Source organism: Tamandua tetradactyla, chromosome 1 (assembly GCF_023851605.1).
Source record: "Tamandua tetradactyla isolate mTamTet1 chromosome 1, mTamTet1.pri, whole genome shotgun sequence".
Taxonomy (NCBI): domain Eukaryota; kingdom Metazoa; phylum Chordata; class Mammalia; order Pilosa; family Myrmecophagidae; genus Tamandua; species Tamandua tetradactyla.
This window is the reverse complement of record NC_135327.1, coordinates 197,565,601-197,583,987: the sequence shown is the minus strand read 5'-3', so window position 1 is coordinate 197,583,987 and position 18,387 is coordinate 197,565,601. Positions and strand designations below refer to the sequence as shown.

The window sequence follows — 18,387 nt, the reverse complement described above, 5'->3', positions numbered from 1 at the left end:
TAAAGAAAACTGCATTTAAATGAAAACATTTATTTAAATTTAAAATGCAGTTCCTCAGTTGCACTAACCTCATTTCAAGGGCTCAATGACCACGTAGGATTACTGGTGATCATACCGAACGACACAGATATAGATCATTTTCATCACTGCAGAAAGCTGTTTAGGACAGTGCTAGATTAGACGTCACCTTCCCCAGGAAGTTTTCCTCACATCCCTCAGACTTAGTTAAATGCCCATTCCTTGCACCCCCAGATCACAGTGCACTTAGCCCCACAGAGCACTTAACCCAGTTTCTTTGAATGTCTGTTTTGCTTGTTTGTAATTTCAGTACCCAAAGAAGAGCCTGGCATTCTGCAGGTATTCAATGAACATTTATTCAGTGTTTTCAAAACAATGAAGGTAATCATCTACTCATGATTCTGTTATCACAACAAGCTTCTTCAATTTCCTCTCAATCTTGGCAAGTCAATGTTAAGTTGTTAGCATTATTCTTTCCTTCCCAGTAATTAAAAGAAAAAAACTCTTGCCATTTTTTGATGTATCAGCAGGAGCACCAATTAAAAATTATGGGGGAATATGTGTGTGCAGTGCTCTGGAATCTTCTCTGTCCACTACTCTGCCCAAACCAGAGAAGCTATCTTTTTATGTGTTCACAAATTAGACTTCAAAAGTTATCTTTTTGTCTTTTTGCATATTAGACTTCAACCCAGGATTTCATCAAAAAGGCCTTTTCTGAAGAGGCTGAAAAGCCAATAATATTGATGTATTTTTTTCTGACTTTCTATCAAATATTAAACACATTTGAGCTTATTCAACATAAAGAATAAAAAATAAAATCTATAACTAATTTACTTTGTAACATGTCTTTCTGATAAGATATTAACATAATTATAATTTACTTGCATATATAGCCAATTCAAGCAATTTATTATAGAAAAATCAGTCCCTGAGCCATATCATGATGTGTTCACAACTGTTGAATAAGAATTTTGTAAGAATTACCAAACAACTGCTAAAGTAGGTTGAAAAATATTTTTAATGTTGGTCCCAACCCTCCTTTCAGGATTTGCTTCCCACTACCATCTATGCACATGTTAGGTTCCAGACAAAACATGATTTACTTGCTATTTCTTAAATATTTCCCTTGCCCTCCCATTTCTGTGCTCATTATGTCCCCTCCACCTGGAATGCCTCCCCCATCCCATCTCTGCATGCCAAGCCCTCAAATTCAGCTCAAATACCACCATCTCAAAGCCCTTCCTGATCCCCTCTAATTAAATGCAATCTGTCCCTTCTCTAAATTACCATAATTTGCATGATTCACTTTAATGACATTTAGCTTGTAGTTGTTCCCATTAGAGTTATTTTGGTATAATTTTAGCCGTTTTATAAGCTCTTGAAGACAAGAACCATATCTCTTGCATACTTAAATCCCAACATAACAATAGTGTCTCATATATAGTATGCACCCAAATATCTGCTTAGTAGAAATGAAAAATATCCAGATGCATTACAAAGCAACTCAAAATTGGCTTTGCCTTCAAGTAAAGCATGCATATCACTAAACACCTACTAATCCAGGAGTGAGTAGTTGCTAACCTTTCTCAATTCAGCTGCACATTAGGATCATCCTGAAAACATTTAAAATCCCAATGCCCAGGCCCCCCTAGACAAATTATTATCAGAATCTCTGGGGGTGGGACCCTGACATCTGTATATTTTAAAGTTCACAAGTGATGCCAATGTGCAGCCAAGGCTGAGAACTCTTTGTTTCAAGCAGCACCTGGTTCCTTGTAATTATTTTGGTCTTTGGGGGAAATCACAAGGCTACTGAGACATGGCTCTTGTACATCTGTTTTCCCTTCCAGATCCTTCCCCTGCCAAATTTAAAGGCTAACTAGATAAAGAAAACACAAATATCCTCCTATCTACAAGCCAGAATGAAATAAAAATTAGACAGTCTGACTACATTAGCCTGACTACATTACTTCGCTTTTTAAAAGATTCTAAATTTTCTTACATAATAAAGCAACCTTTTATTCTCATTATTCTACTGCTATAAGCAGTAAGCTGTTTACTCACTGACCAGGAGAGTTCTCAGATGTTTTCAGGAGAGCCTAAAGCAAGCCTCCTCGCATTTGTTTCATGATAATAAACTCCATCAATGTTGCCATGGCTATGAGGATGAAAAATATAAAAAGATCTGACCCTACTAGTCTAGACATATGTCTCTTTAGGAATTTTTGGCAGGGGATGGGAAGACAATTTCCTTTGAAGACGAATAACAGATCTTCAGGACACCAGGATCTCACTCAAAAATTCTCCCCAGCTAAGCTATGTGGTTCTACCCGGTTAATATAGCAACCACAGCTGGCCAAGTCTGTGTTGACTGGAGGGATAGTGGCATGGATGGCAGATTTCAGAAATCCAGCAAGGTGCAGACTTCTCTAGCACTTCTACAGAGAAGAGCATCTTACCTATCATAGTCTCAATTCAATTGAAGTTTCTGCCTTTTTAAAGTATTCCTTTTTTTAAAAAAAAACTTTCTTTAAGGGGAAAGAATACTTCCTACTTCTTTACTGATCTACTGAGCACCTTTTTTTTAGTCCCTGGTAGTGTTTGGGCCACTTGCAAGTGCAGACCCAGCAGATAGGAAGAAACATCAATAAGACAAATAATGGAACTGGAAAGGAAAGACTTAGTACCTAAAGACATGTAAATACTTAGCTATCTAGAGAAAAATGATCACACGTTCTGTACAAGTATTCTTAGTATGTCTCCTAACTGGAAGAATATTTTGGATTTTTTTTTTTAAAAACACACAAACCTATTCATGTATATGCTCATTTTACTAATAGTTAAGGTAGAAGGATTTTACTAATAAGTTAAGATAGAAGGACTGTGTCATGGCAAGCTCACTTCCAAACTTAGGAGTAGAAGCAGTTAGAAAAAGGGAAGGAAGAAATAATATGGAATACACTGAACAAAAGTGAACTGTAACAGTGAAGCTGCACTGCTGTCAAGATACTAGTTCCAAAGGAACCCTTGTTCCTTATACCAGACAGGACAAGTCAGTGTGGGAGAAAGGCTCAACAGCTTCCAGAAACTGAATCAGCAGAAGCACTGGTAGTTTGTGACTCTGCCCTGCACTGTGTTGGCTGGAGCTACAAATCCCCGAAGTAAAGAGAAGCCAGTAATAACTTTTTCATAAAGAATTCTACAAAATCAGCCTTGAATCACTAATAAATTAGTGAATGGCACACCTTTACATACACACCTTGAATAAGAGTCAGCAGATAATTATCACAGGTTTAATCTAAAAAATATGAACATTAGGTTTTCATAAGTAATTGTCCAAATGTCTAAACCAGGCTCTCTGCCTCTTTTTGTAAATACAGTTTTACAGCAACACAGCCATTCTTACTCATTTATGTATTATCCATGGCTGCTTTGGCAGAACTAAGTAAATACAATACAGATTGTATGGCCTGCAAAACCAAAAATTTTTATTATTTGGCCCTTTACAGAAAAAGTTGGTCTAAAATTACCACGAAAGAAAACACACTGTAACAGCTGTTATCTGACACATTAACAAAAAACTGGCATTTTTTAGGCCTCAATGTTAAACTTCAATTTATTTATCAAGTCCCTTGTTTTGGAAAGAAATCCCTTTACTTGGGATCCATGCAGAGGCAGTGATACCCACCAAACATTCCATTATACCCCACCACCAAATTTTCCTCTTCAATGATTCCTTCCTAGGTTTAGATATCAAACTCAACATTAAACCACTGCTCCATTTCATATACCACCCCTATACAGATGATAAAACCAATAATATGTGAGCACATAATTCCTATAGAATGCATGTTCCTACAGAGTATCTATTTTTCTTGTATGTTACACTGTCTGATTAGTTTATAAGCTCCCTTGAATTCAGGATCAGTGCAAACTGTTTTGTTTCATTTTAATGTTCAACACAGTGTTATTTAATAATTTCAATACTTAAAATGTCATCAGAGTGAGATTATTAGTCAAACTGGATGGAAAAGATGCTCTACACAGGGGATGAGATGAGACAATTCTTTCAGGTGACCTTGGACAATAACAAAGAGAAAATAGCATCTTCTCTTTTCTAAACAATACAATCACTGTGTTAGCTTATTTAGTCGTATTTCAAATCAAAGATATTAAGGAATTTACCTTACGACAAGAGGTGAAAAAGTTGTCAATAGAAGAAAACTTTTTCCAATTATAAAAGCATTTTTAACTATTAAATTTCAAACAATTCTATAACCAAAAAAAGTAGAAAACAAAAGTCGTCCATCACCCTATCCCAAAGATGTTTGCTTTTACTTTTAAGAGGCTAATATACATCAGTGAAAATCTTTTCCTATGTATATGAAATCTATGTATCTTTATATAAAATGAAATAATACTATATGTAACTTTTACAAATTGCTTTTCCACTTAATATATACTGGAACATATTTTCACTTGAACTTATATTTATTTACCTTATTCTTTTTAAAGGCTGCATAATATTCTATGGTATAGATGCAACAAAATTTATTGAGTCCTCTTTATTGAGCCTAGCTCTCATCTTTAAAATTTATCTACTTGGGTTTGAATAAGGTAAGATGAAATTATGAAGCTGAGGGCCGATAATATGCCTCACTCAAGCAAAGGTTAGTTAAAGATGACGAAAGGCTAATTGACCATCACCTTCTTTTATGAATATTTGGCTGTCAGAAGTATGTCATCTTATTCAATAATTACATGGACTAGATTATTTTCTTTCAAGCTGCACAATTCCCTGCAATCAAATAACTTTAGAAAAAATATCACAAGTATTTTCTATTCAATTGCTCCATTTCAGGTTCTACCTTCTATGTGGCAACACTACATTTGGCAATGAATCTAAATATGCACAGAAAGAACACCAGTAGAATTCAGGGAAAGCACAAGGGAAAGTATCGCTTTCATTTTTCAACCAATACACACAGCTAAAATTGTTCAATTTAAAATATAGTTTGCCAGGTAAGATAAAAGATACTTTTATAATTAAATTAAATACTTCTTAACAGCATTCTTAAATAAAATCTTTTACAAAAATACTAGTTTTAAAATTTTATAATTCCTATAAAACCAAAGGGGAAATAGGAACGTCTGCATTTGGGATTAATAACCTACTTAAATGCTATAGCATGCTATGGGCTATGTTTAACAGGAAAACATCAAGAGTATCACAGCAATACCAGGGTGCATAACGGGGGGAGGAGGGTCAAGAGTTAAGGGGAGGTTTGGATTTTCTATTTGGTGACGGTGTGTTTATTGGTTCTCTTTCTCTTGGGAACAATGAAACTATCTAAAATTGATAGACTGTTCACTTTGGATGTTATACATAAGGCCCAGCAGATGAGGGTGGCTGAAAAACACACTGACTAAAAAGAAGGAGATTGCCGAACAATGGTATATACATATGATCGAACATTGTGCTGCTACAAAAAGGAACCAAGTGGTGAGGCATGCAACGATGTGAATGAACATGTAAGATATTTGGTGAGGCAAAATAAGACAAACAAAAGAGCAAATATTGTATGATCTCATTTAGAAAATACTTATAAGAAAATTGGGGCCTAGACTGTAAGCTCTTATAGCAGTCACATTTAATGGTAATTGTTATTTCTGGATTTTGAGGAGCTGTTTTATATAAGTATAACCTGGAATTTAGAGATAAGAACAAAGTTGATCAGGTCAGGAGTAAGATAATTCAGAATACAGGGGTAAGAAAGACATTGCCTGTATTTTAGAACTTCGCCTACTCTTTGAGACTAAAGGAAGAAAGGTAAATATTTTGCCCAGAACCTAAATTTTCTATAGTATATAATCTAGCTCAACCTGTCTAGATAGATCATTTAAACAATCCAAATACAAGGAGACCAGAATACAAATGAGGGCCTTTAATCCTGTATAGCTTGAAGTAATGCCTAGATATATCCCAGAATATATGAAGCAGATAATCAAAAAGTATTGGTAAAGTCACTTGAGGGATGGGAGAAACAATTAGGGACACCCAAATAAATAGGCCAAGACTTGATCTTGAGGCTTCTCTTGTGAAGCTTATGTATGTAGCAGAGAAGCTCAGGCCACCTATAGGTATGCCTAAGAGGCAGCTTCACAGGACACATTTTGTTGCTCAGATGTGGCCTCTCTCTTTCTAAGCCCAACTCTGCAAGTGAAACCACTGCCTTCGCCCTTACATGGAACACGACATCCAGGGGTGAAATTCTCCCTGGTGCCATGGGAGATGACCCCAGGGATGAGTCTGGACCTGACACACCATGATATCAACAATGCCATCCTGATGAAAAGGGGGAAAAGAAGTATAACAAATGAGGTACCAGTGGTTAAAAGAGTTCAAATAGAGTCGAGAGGCTATACTGGAGGTCACTCTTACATAAACTTCAGCTAGACACTGTCACTATCATAACTTGACAAACCCTAACCAAAACCATTCCTGCTGATCCTAAAGAGTACCTAGGGTATTACATAAGACTGTACAAACGTTTCATGTACCAGGGTAATTTTCCAATTTTCAAATGGGTCACTGGACCAGATAAATCTTGAAATGCAGAGAAGCCAGTCTTTTCAGAACATCAATTTGTTCCATCCCCCATCCCATATTATCAACAGCCCCTTCCAACATGAAAAATTTAGGATGGCCATAGCCCAAATACCCCTAAAGAGTGGGAAAAAGATCAAAGGGTGGAGTTATACAGAGATGGTTGGATTTAACAAATAAGTATAAGTGCTGAATCAGTACATTGATATTTCTTTTAATCTTCAGAACCTCAGAGCAGCTAGAAATAAAAACTTAAAATTGTGGTATTATAAACCTATACCAAACTCTGAAATTTGTTCTACAACTAATTGTTGCAATATACTTTGAAATTTATTGCTTTTTGTATGCATGTTATTTTTCACAACAAAATTGTTAAAAAGTGAAAGAAGAGTATAATAGAGAAGATAAGATTTAACAAATGAATATGACTGCTGAATCAACATATTGATATTTCTTTTGGTCTCCAATATCTTATGTCTTCCAGCAACTAAAGAAAAAATGAAACATCATGGAACTGTAACCCATACCAAACTTTAAAATGTGTTGTACAATTACTTGTTAAAATATAGTTGGAAATTTATAGCTTCTTTGTATATATTTTATTTTTCACAACAAGAACAAAAAAACATTTAAAAAAAAAAAGAACCTATTTTAAGAACTTTAAGAATTAGAGACCTTTAATTTTGGAATGAAATCAAAGTACCTTACCCAAGCAGCTTATACCTTATACAGCGGACGACGTACATCAATGGGACAGTTCTGTATTACTTCATCAACAACATCTGAGATTGATTCCATAAAGTCTGGGTTGGCAAACTGAATTTTATACAAATATGAAAGAAGCATTATACATTTCTCTCAAATTGGACATTACAAAAAAATTCTTTCTAAAAATAACTAACATTAGACAATACAATTTTTTTAAAGTATGTTTAACAAATAGAATTTACTATAAATTAAAAAAAGAAACAACTTCATGTTGGATTGAACAATATGTCAAATTAGTCCCATGTACCTGCCTGTGCACAACGTTATAGTATGTCCCCTCAAGACCTAAAATGTATGAGTTTAATGAAGCAAAAATATCTAATAGATAGTCTGTCTAATAGATAACAGAAAGACCAGCCCTGCATTATGCCAATACTGTGAATTACTCTTAATAAGAGTTATAAAAGCATATGTATGATATATATGAGATATAATGAGAACTTATCAAGTATTAATATTATGAAAAAGTCAGCCCAGATAAAAGGAAAAAATTAAAGATTAAAGTTTTTTTAATCAGGCCTAAATGATAAAGGAGAGGAAGCATTTTATTATATAGTGGTTGCTTTAAAATTAAACAAACACTTGCTTCCCGGTGTAAACCCATGCCAAAAAAAAAAAAAAAAATTAAACAATGAGCATGTGCTGATTAGATTCAGAGAAAATAATCAGGTTTCAGAGAAAATAATCTTAGATTCAATAACATAAGTTAAATAAGTTAGGTGTATACGATTTTATTATATGTGAAATATGTTTTAAAAATCAAGGAAAGCTTTACTATGCAAGAGGGAAGGAGAACTAAACCCCCAGTTTACCTGTTTACTGGACATTTGTCAGTTTTATGACTATTTTAAATTAATAACATCAAAAGTATGAGTGAAATGAATATAAAGGTTACTAGTAAGGCACATACTTCGACCCTTTCTCTAAAACAGTTAAATACGCATCTCAAAACAAGCAAGTTTACAACCTATTTACTGAATACAAAGTATATCAGGCAGGAAAATACCAAAGTAGAAATAAAATGTATTTTATTTAAACCTTACAAGGTTGCCTCTTAATTACTGCTTTCTGCAGCAGTACTAACTCTTTGTAACTACTAGTTTCCTATTTGCAGCAGGAAACACAGGCAGAAGTAAAGTGTCCTCAGTTATAAATTGGGATTATGACAGACATTCAGAAAAGATGGGAAAGTTATATGTTATCCCACTTTTATGCAATTTCTTAATAAGTTTATAAGTTTCTTATAATCCTTGAGATCATCTATTTATCATATTAATATGTGTTCTCTCTTTGAGATTAACTTTACTTTAGTTATATTCTTCTATTCTTAAAACTTCTTCCTAACCATCCTGTATAATCAATCCATAACCATTTAAGCAGACAATCAAGTCTATCAAGAGACAAACCAAAAGTAAGAAACAATCAAACAAACAACATGGCAGCGGGGGGGGGGGGGGGGGGGGGTGGAAGGGGGAAGGAACCATAAAGTTTGCAGAGAGATTTAAATATGCAAACAAATAGTCCTTACTGATAGACTGCCAAGTTCATCATTTTACTTTTATAAAAATTGCTCTTTATGCACAGTAGATGGCAGTGTTGCTCCATAAACACTACACTTGAACACACCCAAAAAAGAAACATCTTACCTCTGGATGAAAGAAAATTTCAGGTCCAAGGAATCTTTCATAACCAACATCTATAATGAACTTCTTCTGGTTGATTGCATTGACACCTGTGTACTGTTTGATCCATTTTCGGGGATCCACATCATATTTGGCAAATTCCTTTACTATATCAGGGCAAATGTAACAGTATTTCTCCTGCATATGCACATATAAAGACATCAACAGACATTAACAACTATCCACAGTCTTTTCACTCTGACAAATACACAGTAATGCATTAAACACATCCTGAAATCATAATCTGCCCACACACAGTAATCCAATGAGTAGATATGCTACCAAGCCTCATATTTCATCAGTCTTTATATTAGACATGAATATTCTTTGATTTTTAGACATGCTAAATCTTCCCTTTTTTGTAACTTGGCTATTTAATTTTAGCCTTGTATCAAATTTTACTGCCACATTATCTGAAATAATGCTCCAAGGTGTTTATAAAGTATTTTGTCTCCAACTAGCTTTTTCCTCTTTCTCTTAGGCTCCCCATATGGTAGGACACCTCACTCTCATCCTCTTCTGGCCCAACAAACCATGCTGCAGCATAATCTACTTGAACGTGATAGACATCTACATTCTAATGCCTTATTTACTGCTACTAATGGCTTCTTTGGGTATCAGAATATGAAAAGCCAAGTGTGGTATCTGGAGATTAAGGGAGTGAACACTATCAATCGTTATACTGGTGTGCAGTCTAACACAGCATTGTCATCTGGTTCTACTGGTCTGCCAAGAGACAGTATATCTTGTGGATTTGGTATTCTAAGTCATTCAATTAACAAATACTATCGAGTGCCTAGGAACTTGGGATACACAAGAACAAAGCCATCCACAAGACAGACACAAATCCCTGTCCTATGGAGTTTATGCTCTAGTTAAGAATCAGACAATAAATAACCATTATAAATAAATAAACGGACATGCATGGCATGTTATGAGGTAATAAATGCCATAGAAAAAAAGAAACATATTTTTAAACCAATGGCTCTCTCAAGGACCACTGAAGGCATTTTTATGGTATTAAATTTAAAGTTTCCCACAGTTCCTGGAAGATACTCAAAAGTAACCTTCTAGATATCCTTGATATACTCTAGCAGAATTATAAAATTGACAGACTAAAATATTACCCACCCACCCCTATATCTTGATAATAGTAAAGAGAGACTGGATCAGTCAACACAACTTCATCTACCAGGACTAGAGACAAAAACATTAAGTTGTCTACAGATACCTAATCAATCCATTATGATTTATCAACTCACTTAACAGATGGCATGAATGCTTCAAAGAAGTTCAGTGAAGTGTAGTAGTGTTGATCTTAAAGTTCTGAATTTATGCTACAAAGATCGTGTGTATCAAGATACATACAACCTAATACCACCTCATAACCACAGGAGATAGTCATGGTAGTAATACGATCCAGGAGTAACCCTAAACCACTCTTTCCAAGTTCTCTTTCTTTACAGAAAGAAGTGAGGTAAGAAATAATAGCAGGACTAGCTTATGCAACAGGGTCAGTTTGGCCAATTTTCAAAGTATAAAAGGAGTCTATTTTACCCTCAACCTGCACAGTTGAGCAATACAATGTCATAACCTGAACGTCCCAGCTAAGATTTCAGGGTCAAAATTGGAAATCAGAGAGCCAGTGACTAAAGTAAATACCCAACTTGAGAATGAAGAAAGCAAGATTTCATTCCAATTCACAACCATAACAGATTTTGGAGTAGCAAGAGAGCTTGGTACAAATATCAAAATTTTTCTTTCACTGAAGAAAGACAAGGGAAGAAAGAGGAAAAATACTGGGAAATATTTTAGTCTAAAAAGAAAGTCCTTATGATATTGTGCAAACTTTTCCCCAGAAGGGAAAGGACTTGCACCCTCTCTAGTTACCAACACTTTCCAGTTTGCCCAGGACTTCTCCCATTCCAGCACCTGTCTCAGTTTTCTGGTATTGCTGTAATAAATTACCACAGACTGAGTGGAGTTAAACAGAAATTTATTCTCTCGCAGTTCTAATGTGTAGTAGTCTAAATTCAAGGTGTCAACAGGGCCCTGGCACTCTAAAGGTTCTAGGAAAGAATCCTTCCTTGCCTCTTCCTGGTTTCTGGTGATTGCCAGCAATCCTTGGTGTTCCTTGGCTTGTAGCTGCATCACTCCAATTTCTGCCTCCATCATCACATGGTTGTCTTCCTTTTGTGTGTGTTTGTGTCCAAATTTCTCTCTAAGGACATGTCATTGGATTAGGAATCACTCTAATCCAGTAGGACCTTATCTCAACTTGTTTATAAGTGCAAAACCCTATTTTCAAATAAGGTCACATTCACAGATTCTGGATGAACATGAATTTGGGGGGGGGGACACAATTTAACCCAGTATAGCTCTGAAAGTCCCCTAACCCTGAAACTCCAATCTCAAGTAAAAGGAACAGCTCTCATTCAAAATACAGGAGGCCTTACTCTATTAACAATGTACCCTATCCTTAAAATATCTCTGTTTTTACCAAGTATGTCGTGTAAAACTTGTTTGTTGATTCCTTTCCTTCAACCACCACTTTTAATCCAGCAGCAATTCACCAAATCATCATCATGGCTAAGACCAACCTCAGTTATTAGATGTTTGAACAAGAGGAAAATAGTGAGGAAAAGGCAAGAATAGACCTACCCTTTACTACAACTCCTATACAGTTAAAAAATTGTGTTTTTGGAGAAAAGAAATGCTCAGTGCCATATATCACACCCCTACATTTAAATTCTTCTCCAAAAACAAACAAAATCCTTCTCCTTGAATTACTAAGGATTTCTATTTTAATTAAAAATAATTTGCCCTAATTTTGCAAATCAAAAAGAAAAATTCTCTTAAAAAGAGTCTGTCAATTGCCATGTACAGTGTAATACAAAAATCAACCTGTTTAAAAAAAAAGAAAGAAAAGAAAAGAAAAATCAACCTGTTTAAGTATTCCTAAAAACCTAAAGAAAGCCCAGGGCTCTATCTAAGACTACATAAAAGTTTTACTTATTAAGTTCATTTTCCAAAAACCTCCAGATTGTTACTAGGCCTGGTACCAGTCTCTCCTAGAACATCAACCAGTTGCACCCCCCTAACCCAAAAACGTTGACACCCCTTTTCAACATAAAGAAGTTATAATGGTCATTGCCCCAAAATCCTGGAAGATTGAGAAAATGATCAAATGAGAGGGAGGAGTTATAACAGAGAAGTTAGGATTTAATAAATGATTATGACTACTGAATCATTATATAGATATTTCTTTTTAGTTTCTATTGTTTAAGAACAGCTAAAAGGAAATACCTAAAATTGTGGAACTGTAAACCATACTATACTTTGCTGTAAAACTACCTGTGAAACTGTACGTTGAAATGTATCACTTTTCTGCATATACATTTCACGATAAAAAATGTTTAAAAAAAAAAACCAACCTGTTGAATTAAGTTAAGCAGATATTTTAAATAAGGACTAATCAGCCATTTTACTTCTAATCTTACAGACTAAATTCTAAAATTTCCTGTAACTTTTTTAGCATAGTAACTAGAGTCTAGAAAATACAGGTGAATTTTATTTAATGATTCTGGATCCTAGCATGGCATTATTCTTAACCATAACTCTGAGGATATAGAACCATACATAATAGGTATAGGAAATTAGTTGAATACTGGCTGACTAGATTCCTGACAGTCACTGTGGCTGTCTACTTCCTAAATCCAGAAATGAAGAATGGAGGGAAAAATGGAAGAAATTTTCAGTTAATTGAAGGTTCGATCTAATTAGGCTCCTATTAAATAATGTTCTATATATATACTTGTGCTCAACACCAGTTATCAAGCAGTTCTCATTTCCAATTAAATAGTAACTTTGGAACCTCAACAGAAAATTATGTTTAAAGAGGTTAAACTTTAAAGTCTCAGCTTACTAAACTCAAGAGATAAATCATCAAGATATACAATCATGGGAACGAGGTAGGAAGGTAAAAGCAGGGATGATAGTGTAGGAGGAAATGCCCCAAATACCATTTATATTTTAACCCCCAACCAACCAATTCACATCTGTTTTTACCTTAATGGCTTTTGCAGTCTCCAGTGATTGCTCAGGAGGGATTCCCACCTCCCTCTCCCTTAGGAGCTGTTGAATGAAATATGTAATATCTCTACCTGCAATCGGGATGTGTTTGATGCAGCTTCCAATTACATAACCTTCTGCCTAGGGGAAAAGAGGAACCAGAATAACAAATGTGAGTAATTCCTGGGCTTAAGAACTACACCGACTTGGGCAGGCCACGGCAGCTCAGCAGGCAAGGATGCTTGCCTGCCAGGCCGGAAGACCAGGGTTCGATTCCTGGTGCCTGCCCATGTTAAAAGGCAAAAAAAAAAGAAGTACACCGATTCAATGTTTCCTGCCCCATTCATTTTATTAACAAGTATTTACTGAATTCCCACTCCAGGCAAAGCTCAGTTATGGAAGTTTTTAAAATGACGATATATGCAATTCCATTAATATTTAAAATTCTAAATTATTCCAATAACCTGAGCCTCTCTGTAAGCAATCAAAATGATGTTTTCATTAGAAATATGAAAAGAAAAACTATAAGGCATAGTTCATTTCCAAAAAGTTACGCTCTCAGAACAGTAAAATTAATAGTCTGGTTTTATCCTAACAAAAAGGAAAAAGTGTTATTTATAAGTTGTTAAACCAACCACAAATCTACTTTTATTTTAAAATCAAATAATTTGGCTAAGTACACAGGACTTAGGTTCTAACAGGGAATTCAAAGTCTAGCTCCACATTTGTTAGCTGAGCAGCCATGGGCAAGTTCATCAACATGTTTCATTCAGCCTTAGGCCTTTATATATAACATGGGGTAAATAACACCCCATAGGGGATTATAATATGGTTTAAGTGAAATATTGTATGTCAAGGACTTAGTACAATCAGCTTGTATTTCTTAGGAATAATTCTAGCAAGTAAAATCTACTAGTTTTTAAGAACAGCATAGAATAATATTTTGAAGATAGTGAAGTTCTCACTAGATGGGATACCCTTAATCTGCTTGCCTTTGACCATGTCTGTGAAGAGCCTGAAAAGGAGCTGCAGCAGACACCTGGACTCTGTGATCTACAGCTGATCACTAGCACAGGCCAGTACCAAGTCAGAAAAGCTCCAAGACTTCACACCACCAGAGCAGTGATGGGTAAGAAGCCACAAATGCAGCACTGAACCCGAGGCATCTCATCAATCTTAGTGTGGGCATTTACTTGATACAGAAGCCAAAGTCTTGGAGACACACATCCAGCTTGCTCTGCAGGGTGGGGAACAGGGCAGGGAAGGGGGTACTGGTGGTCAGAGTTAGATGGACCCCTACCACAATTTCATCAGATTAAGAAGACATGAGTCATGCATCCAGGTTTGACATTACAGCACTGGCTTCTGTGCCACAATATCCAAGTGAGATAGAGAAAAATGGAAGTGAAATGCTATTAATTCTAATAAATCATATGCTACATATATAACCATCAGTTAAGTTGCAAGGATAAGTTTACTTTCTTAATTTTTTTTCCTGATGTACCTAATTTCTGGAAGCAAAAGAAGATCTGGCCTTTCTACAGAATCTAAGTTGTTTGTAAAATGCTTTAAGATATAGATAAAAGGTACGTATAAAACACATAATAGTAAAGATCAACTCCAACCCAAAAAAGAAATATTAGCTTTCTAATACAAAAATTATTCACAATTATATTCTATGCATTAAATAAATTTTAAAATCAATTCATTGTTAAATAAGTATCGGCATCATCACAGGATTAAAAACATTAAAACAACCTAATGTTCAGTAATAGAAAAAAATAGACAAGTGAATTAAGATACATCTGTGACATGCTATTATATTATTAATTTTTTTCACAGAATCTTTAACCACAGAAGAAAAATTAAAGTTCAATTAGTATGCAAAATATAACTTCAGTGCTATATGATATAATTAAAATACAAAAACCAGACAATTGTGCCAAAATTGCATATGTGAATGTGTATGCCTAAGAAAAAAACTTGGAAGGTTATGTTATTAAATTACAATGTAGTTTTCATATGGGGTTTATGGGTGATTTTACTTTCTTTTTCACACTTCTCTATTTTGTTCAAATTCTCTTCAATAACTGTAGTTTTTATCATTAGGAAAAATGAGATAAGATACAGTTTAGGAAAAAAATGTTTTCTTTGGGTCTGTACACCATGAAATTTATCTTCTTTTCTTTCCCTAAATCAGATATATGGGATAGGTAGAGACACAAAGATGAAGCAGCCACAGGTCCACACCAGCAACTTACCGTGAATCTGAGCCTGTAGTGCTTTTTGAAGTCACACCTTAGAAAGAAACCAAGAACTATCTTTCCAGTAAGTTTTATATATCAAGTGGCCTTCTCAAAGATCCATATAAAAGAAGTATTTTGAGATTAGCTTAAAGAGTGCTTAAAGCATAGAAAACATTTTCAGGGAGTCATTCCCGCCCCCACCTTTCTCTTTATCCCAATGCAAAGAACATACTAGCCAGGGTAGAAGGATAATGTGGGGATGTGGAGAAACTAGGCTAATTGCCTTCCTGACTAATACCATATTGATCTTTAATATTACCATTGCAATGTCATCTGATCCTTACAGAATTAAAACACTAGTATATTAGTATATCATTCCTTCAATCTAAAATGAAATGGTGCTTTTTTCAATTAAAGTAAATGCATAGCTTCAAAAAATCCTAATTTGCATTTTTAAAAGGAGGTATACACACTTATCTATTCAAAAAACACCTGTAATATACATAAATTACTAGCAGCAGTGGTTCTCTGAGAAGGCACCTGGAAGGATGAGGATCAAGGAATGGGAGTAAATCTGTCTACTGTATAAATGCCCTTCATATAGTTTCAATTAATTTGCCAAAAACCAAATTTTGAATAATTCATTTAAATAGTCCATTAGACCAAAAGAAAAATACAGGTCTCTTGAAGCCTGAATTAGAAATCACTTCTCTAACATTTTAAAATCAAAAGGTGATATTGCAAAGCCTTCTACAAATCAAAACATATGATCTCTCTTTCTTGAAAAAACAAGAAGGAATTTCTCTAAAGCATGTGGTTAAAGCTGTTTGCATCTTTTCACAGAACACAGAAATAATCCCTCAAATGGCCATGCATTGTACCTACAAATCCAATAACCTAAATAATGTCTATCTCCAGAGTTCAGATTTATAAATTATTCTTTTTATGTTGCACCTAGAGGAAAAAATTGGAAGTCCCCGAGATTCCAAACAACTGCTGACTATGGAAATGGGCCACCATGAATTTGAAATTGCCAATGTCATGAATGTTGGCCATCTTCTCTCTTTATCACTGTGGTAGCTGGAAGCTATTTGTACACCAGAAAAGGCCATGTTCTTTTAATCCATTCCTGTGGGTGCAGAGGACCTTCTGATTAGGTTATTTCAATTGAGATGTGACCCGCCTCATTCAAGGTGGGTCTCGATTCCCTTGTTGGAGTCCTTCATTAAGAAGATAAAGCACATACTGAAACTAAGGATGAAATTCAGAGAAACACCCAGAGACGTTAATAGAAAAAGCCACAGACAGAGAAGCCAGAAGCTGAAGCAATGAAACCCAGGAGAAAAGGACCAAAAGATGTCATCAAGGGCTCTTTCTGGCCGAGAAGCCCATACTCAGGGTAACTGGTCTTCAGAGAAGGCATCGTCCTATTGATGCCTTAACTGGCACATTTTCACAACCTTAGAACTGTAAATTCGTAAACTAAAAAATACCTATTGTAAAAGTCAACCCATTTCTGGCATATTGGATTCCAGCAGCTTTAGCAAACCAAAACAATCACATACCTGAGTTTTTTAAAAATCTTGCTATCTTTTTAAATTACGATTATTACTTTAAAAATATTATTTTAACTACAGAAAGATGTTTTAATTTTCTCCCTTACCTCAAATCAGGGAGTAAGCTTAACAAAGAGTTAAATATTAAATATTCCACCTACCACTGGAATAACATGTGTAACTCCATCACCGCTGTCAATGACTATCCCTGTCAATGTACGTTCACCAACTTGTCGAGATGTCCAAGATGCTGCTAAGGCCAACACTGCCTGGAGAAGACACTAAAACCATTAGCACAGAGGGAAATTTTTTTAAGTATTTTGCCTGCTTGTTCTCAGGTTCAGTCATAAACTCTTTCTTATCTATTTTCCATTTTCCCCCTCTCTCCAAATTTAAATTCCAATGTGGACAATTACCACACATTTTCTAATGTATTTAAACTCTATAAGTCAAACTTTCAATAAAGCAATCTAACATTCTACAAAGACAAGACAGAAACCCCTCTCTCTCATTTTATGACAGTATCACAAGATTTTGGTAAATTTTGAGTCTGTGGTTCCCAATGTGGATCCACAGACTGGTTGCATTAAAATAACTTGCAAAGTTTATAAAAATAAGTTATCAGGCTTTAAATTCAGAAATTATAATTTGGTAGGTCTAGGACAATGGTCCTCAAACAGGGGACACCTGGCAATGTCTAGAGACATTTTTGATTCTCACACTTGGGAGAAGTGCTACTAGTTTCTAATGGGTAGGGGCTAGATGATGCTGACATCCTATAGTGTACAGGACAGCCTCCCACAACAAAGAGATAACTAGCCCAAAGCATGAGGCTAGAAAGCTCTGATCTAAGATAAAGCACAAGAACTTGTATTTTTAAAAAACACTCTCCATGCTGAGTTCTTTGCATATAACCTAGTTGTTCCCTGAAACTTCAGTTATCTGTGTGACACCTGAGACTCAGAGCTAGAGTTCTGCAGCTATGAAAGTCAGCATTATTCCATACAGCAACTGTATAAAAAGCAGAAAAAGAAATCAAACTTTAATTAGAGCTATGAATGAAGTGTTTTGGTTAGGACTAAAGTAAATCAGACTAAAAGGTAAAGGATTATATTAAACTTCAACTTCTGTGTGCTACCAAAGGAAGAGATGTTTATTTGGTACAAAATTCATATTTTTCTATAGCACACTATCTAAGCTGTATGGTCAGTTTATTCAAACACCATAAGTACATGGAACTTTGAACAGGGAGTGAGATCTTGTCAGTTTGTATAGGTTAGTGTGATGCCCCAATATATGCCAGAGTAATCTGGGCAGAAAATAGGAAGGTATGTGCAAAGCACCCTTGAGGGACTGGGGAAAAATGTAGAAATATTAAACTTCCCCACTTGGGGAATTATTGATAGTCTTGCAAGCACTGAGGACTATAAATTTAATAG

General features: G+C 35.2%; 1 protein-coding gene across 5 annotated transcripts in view; it reads right to left on the bottom strand.

Moving 5' to 3' along the window:
* Positions 1-18,387, bottom strand: part of ACTR3B (actin related protein 3B) — a 215,728-nt gene that overhangs the window by 76,682 nt on the left and 120,659 nt on the right. For 3 of the 5 annotated variants that reach the window (XM_077150823.1, XM_077150804.1, XM_077150843.1), the window contains 4 exons: positions 17,110-17,229; positions 13,144-13,287; positions 9,040-9,213; positions 7,349-7,441 (listed from right to left, as the gene is read on the bottom strand). In XM_077150823.1, the coding sequence (XP_077006938.1) occupies positions 7,349-7,441; positions 9,040-9,213; positions 13,144-13,287; positions 17,110-17,229 (531 nt within the window). The remainder of the gene's footprint in view (positions 1-7,348; positions 7,442-9,039; positions 9,214-13,143; positions 13,288-17,109; positions 17,230-18,387) is intronic. The other 2 variants (XM_077150833.1, XM_077150813.1) reach the window with 1 other exon arrangement.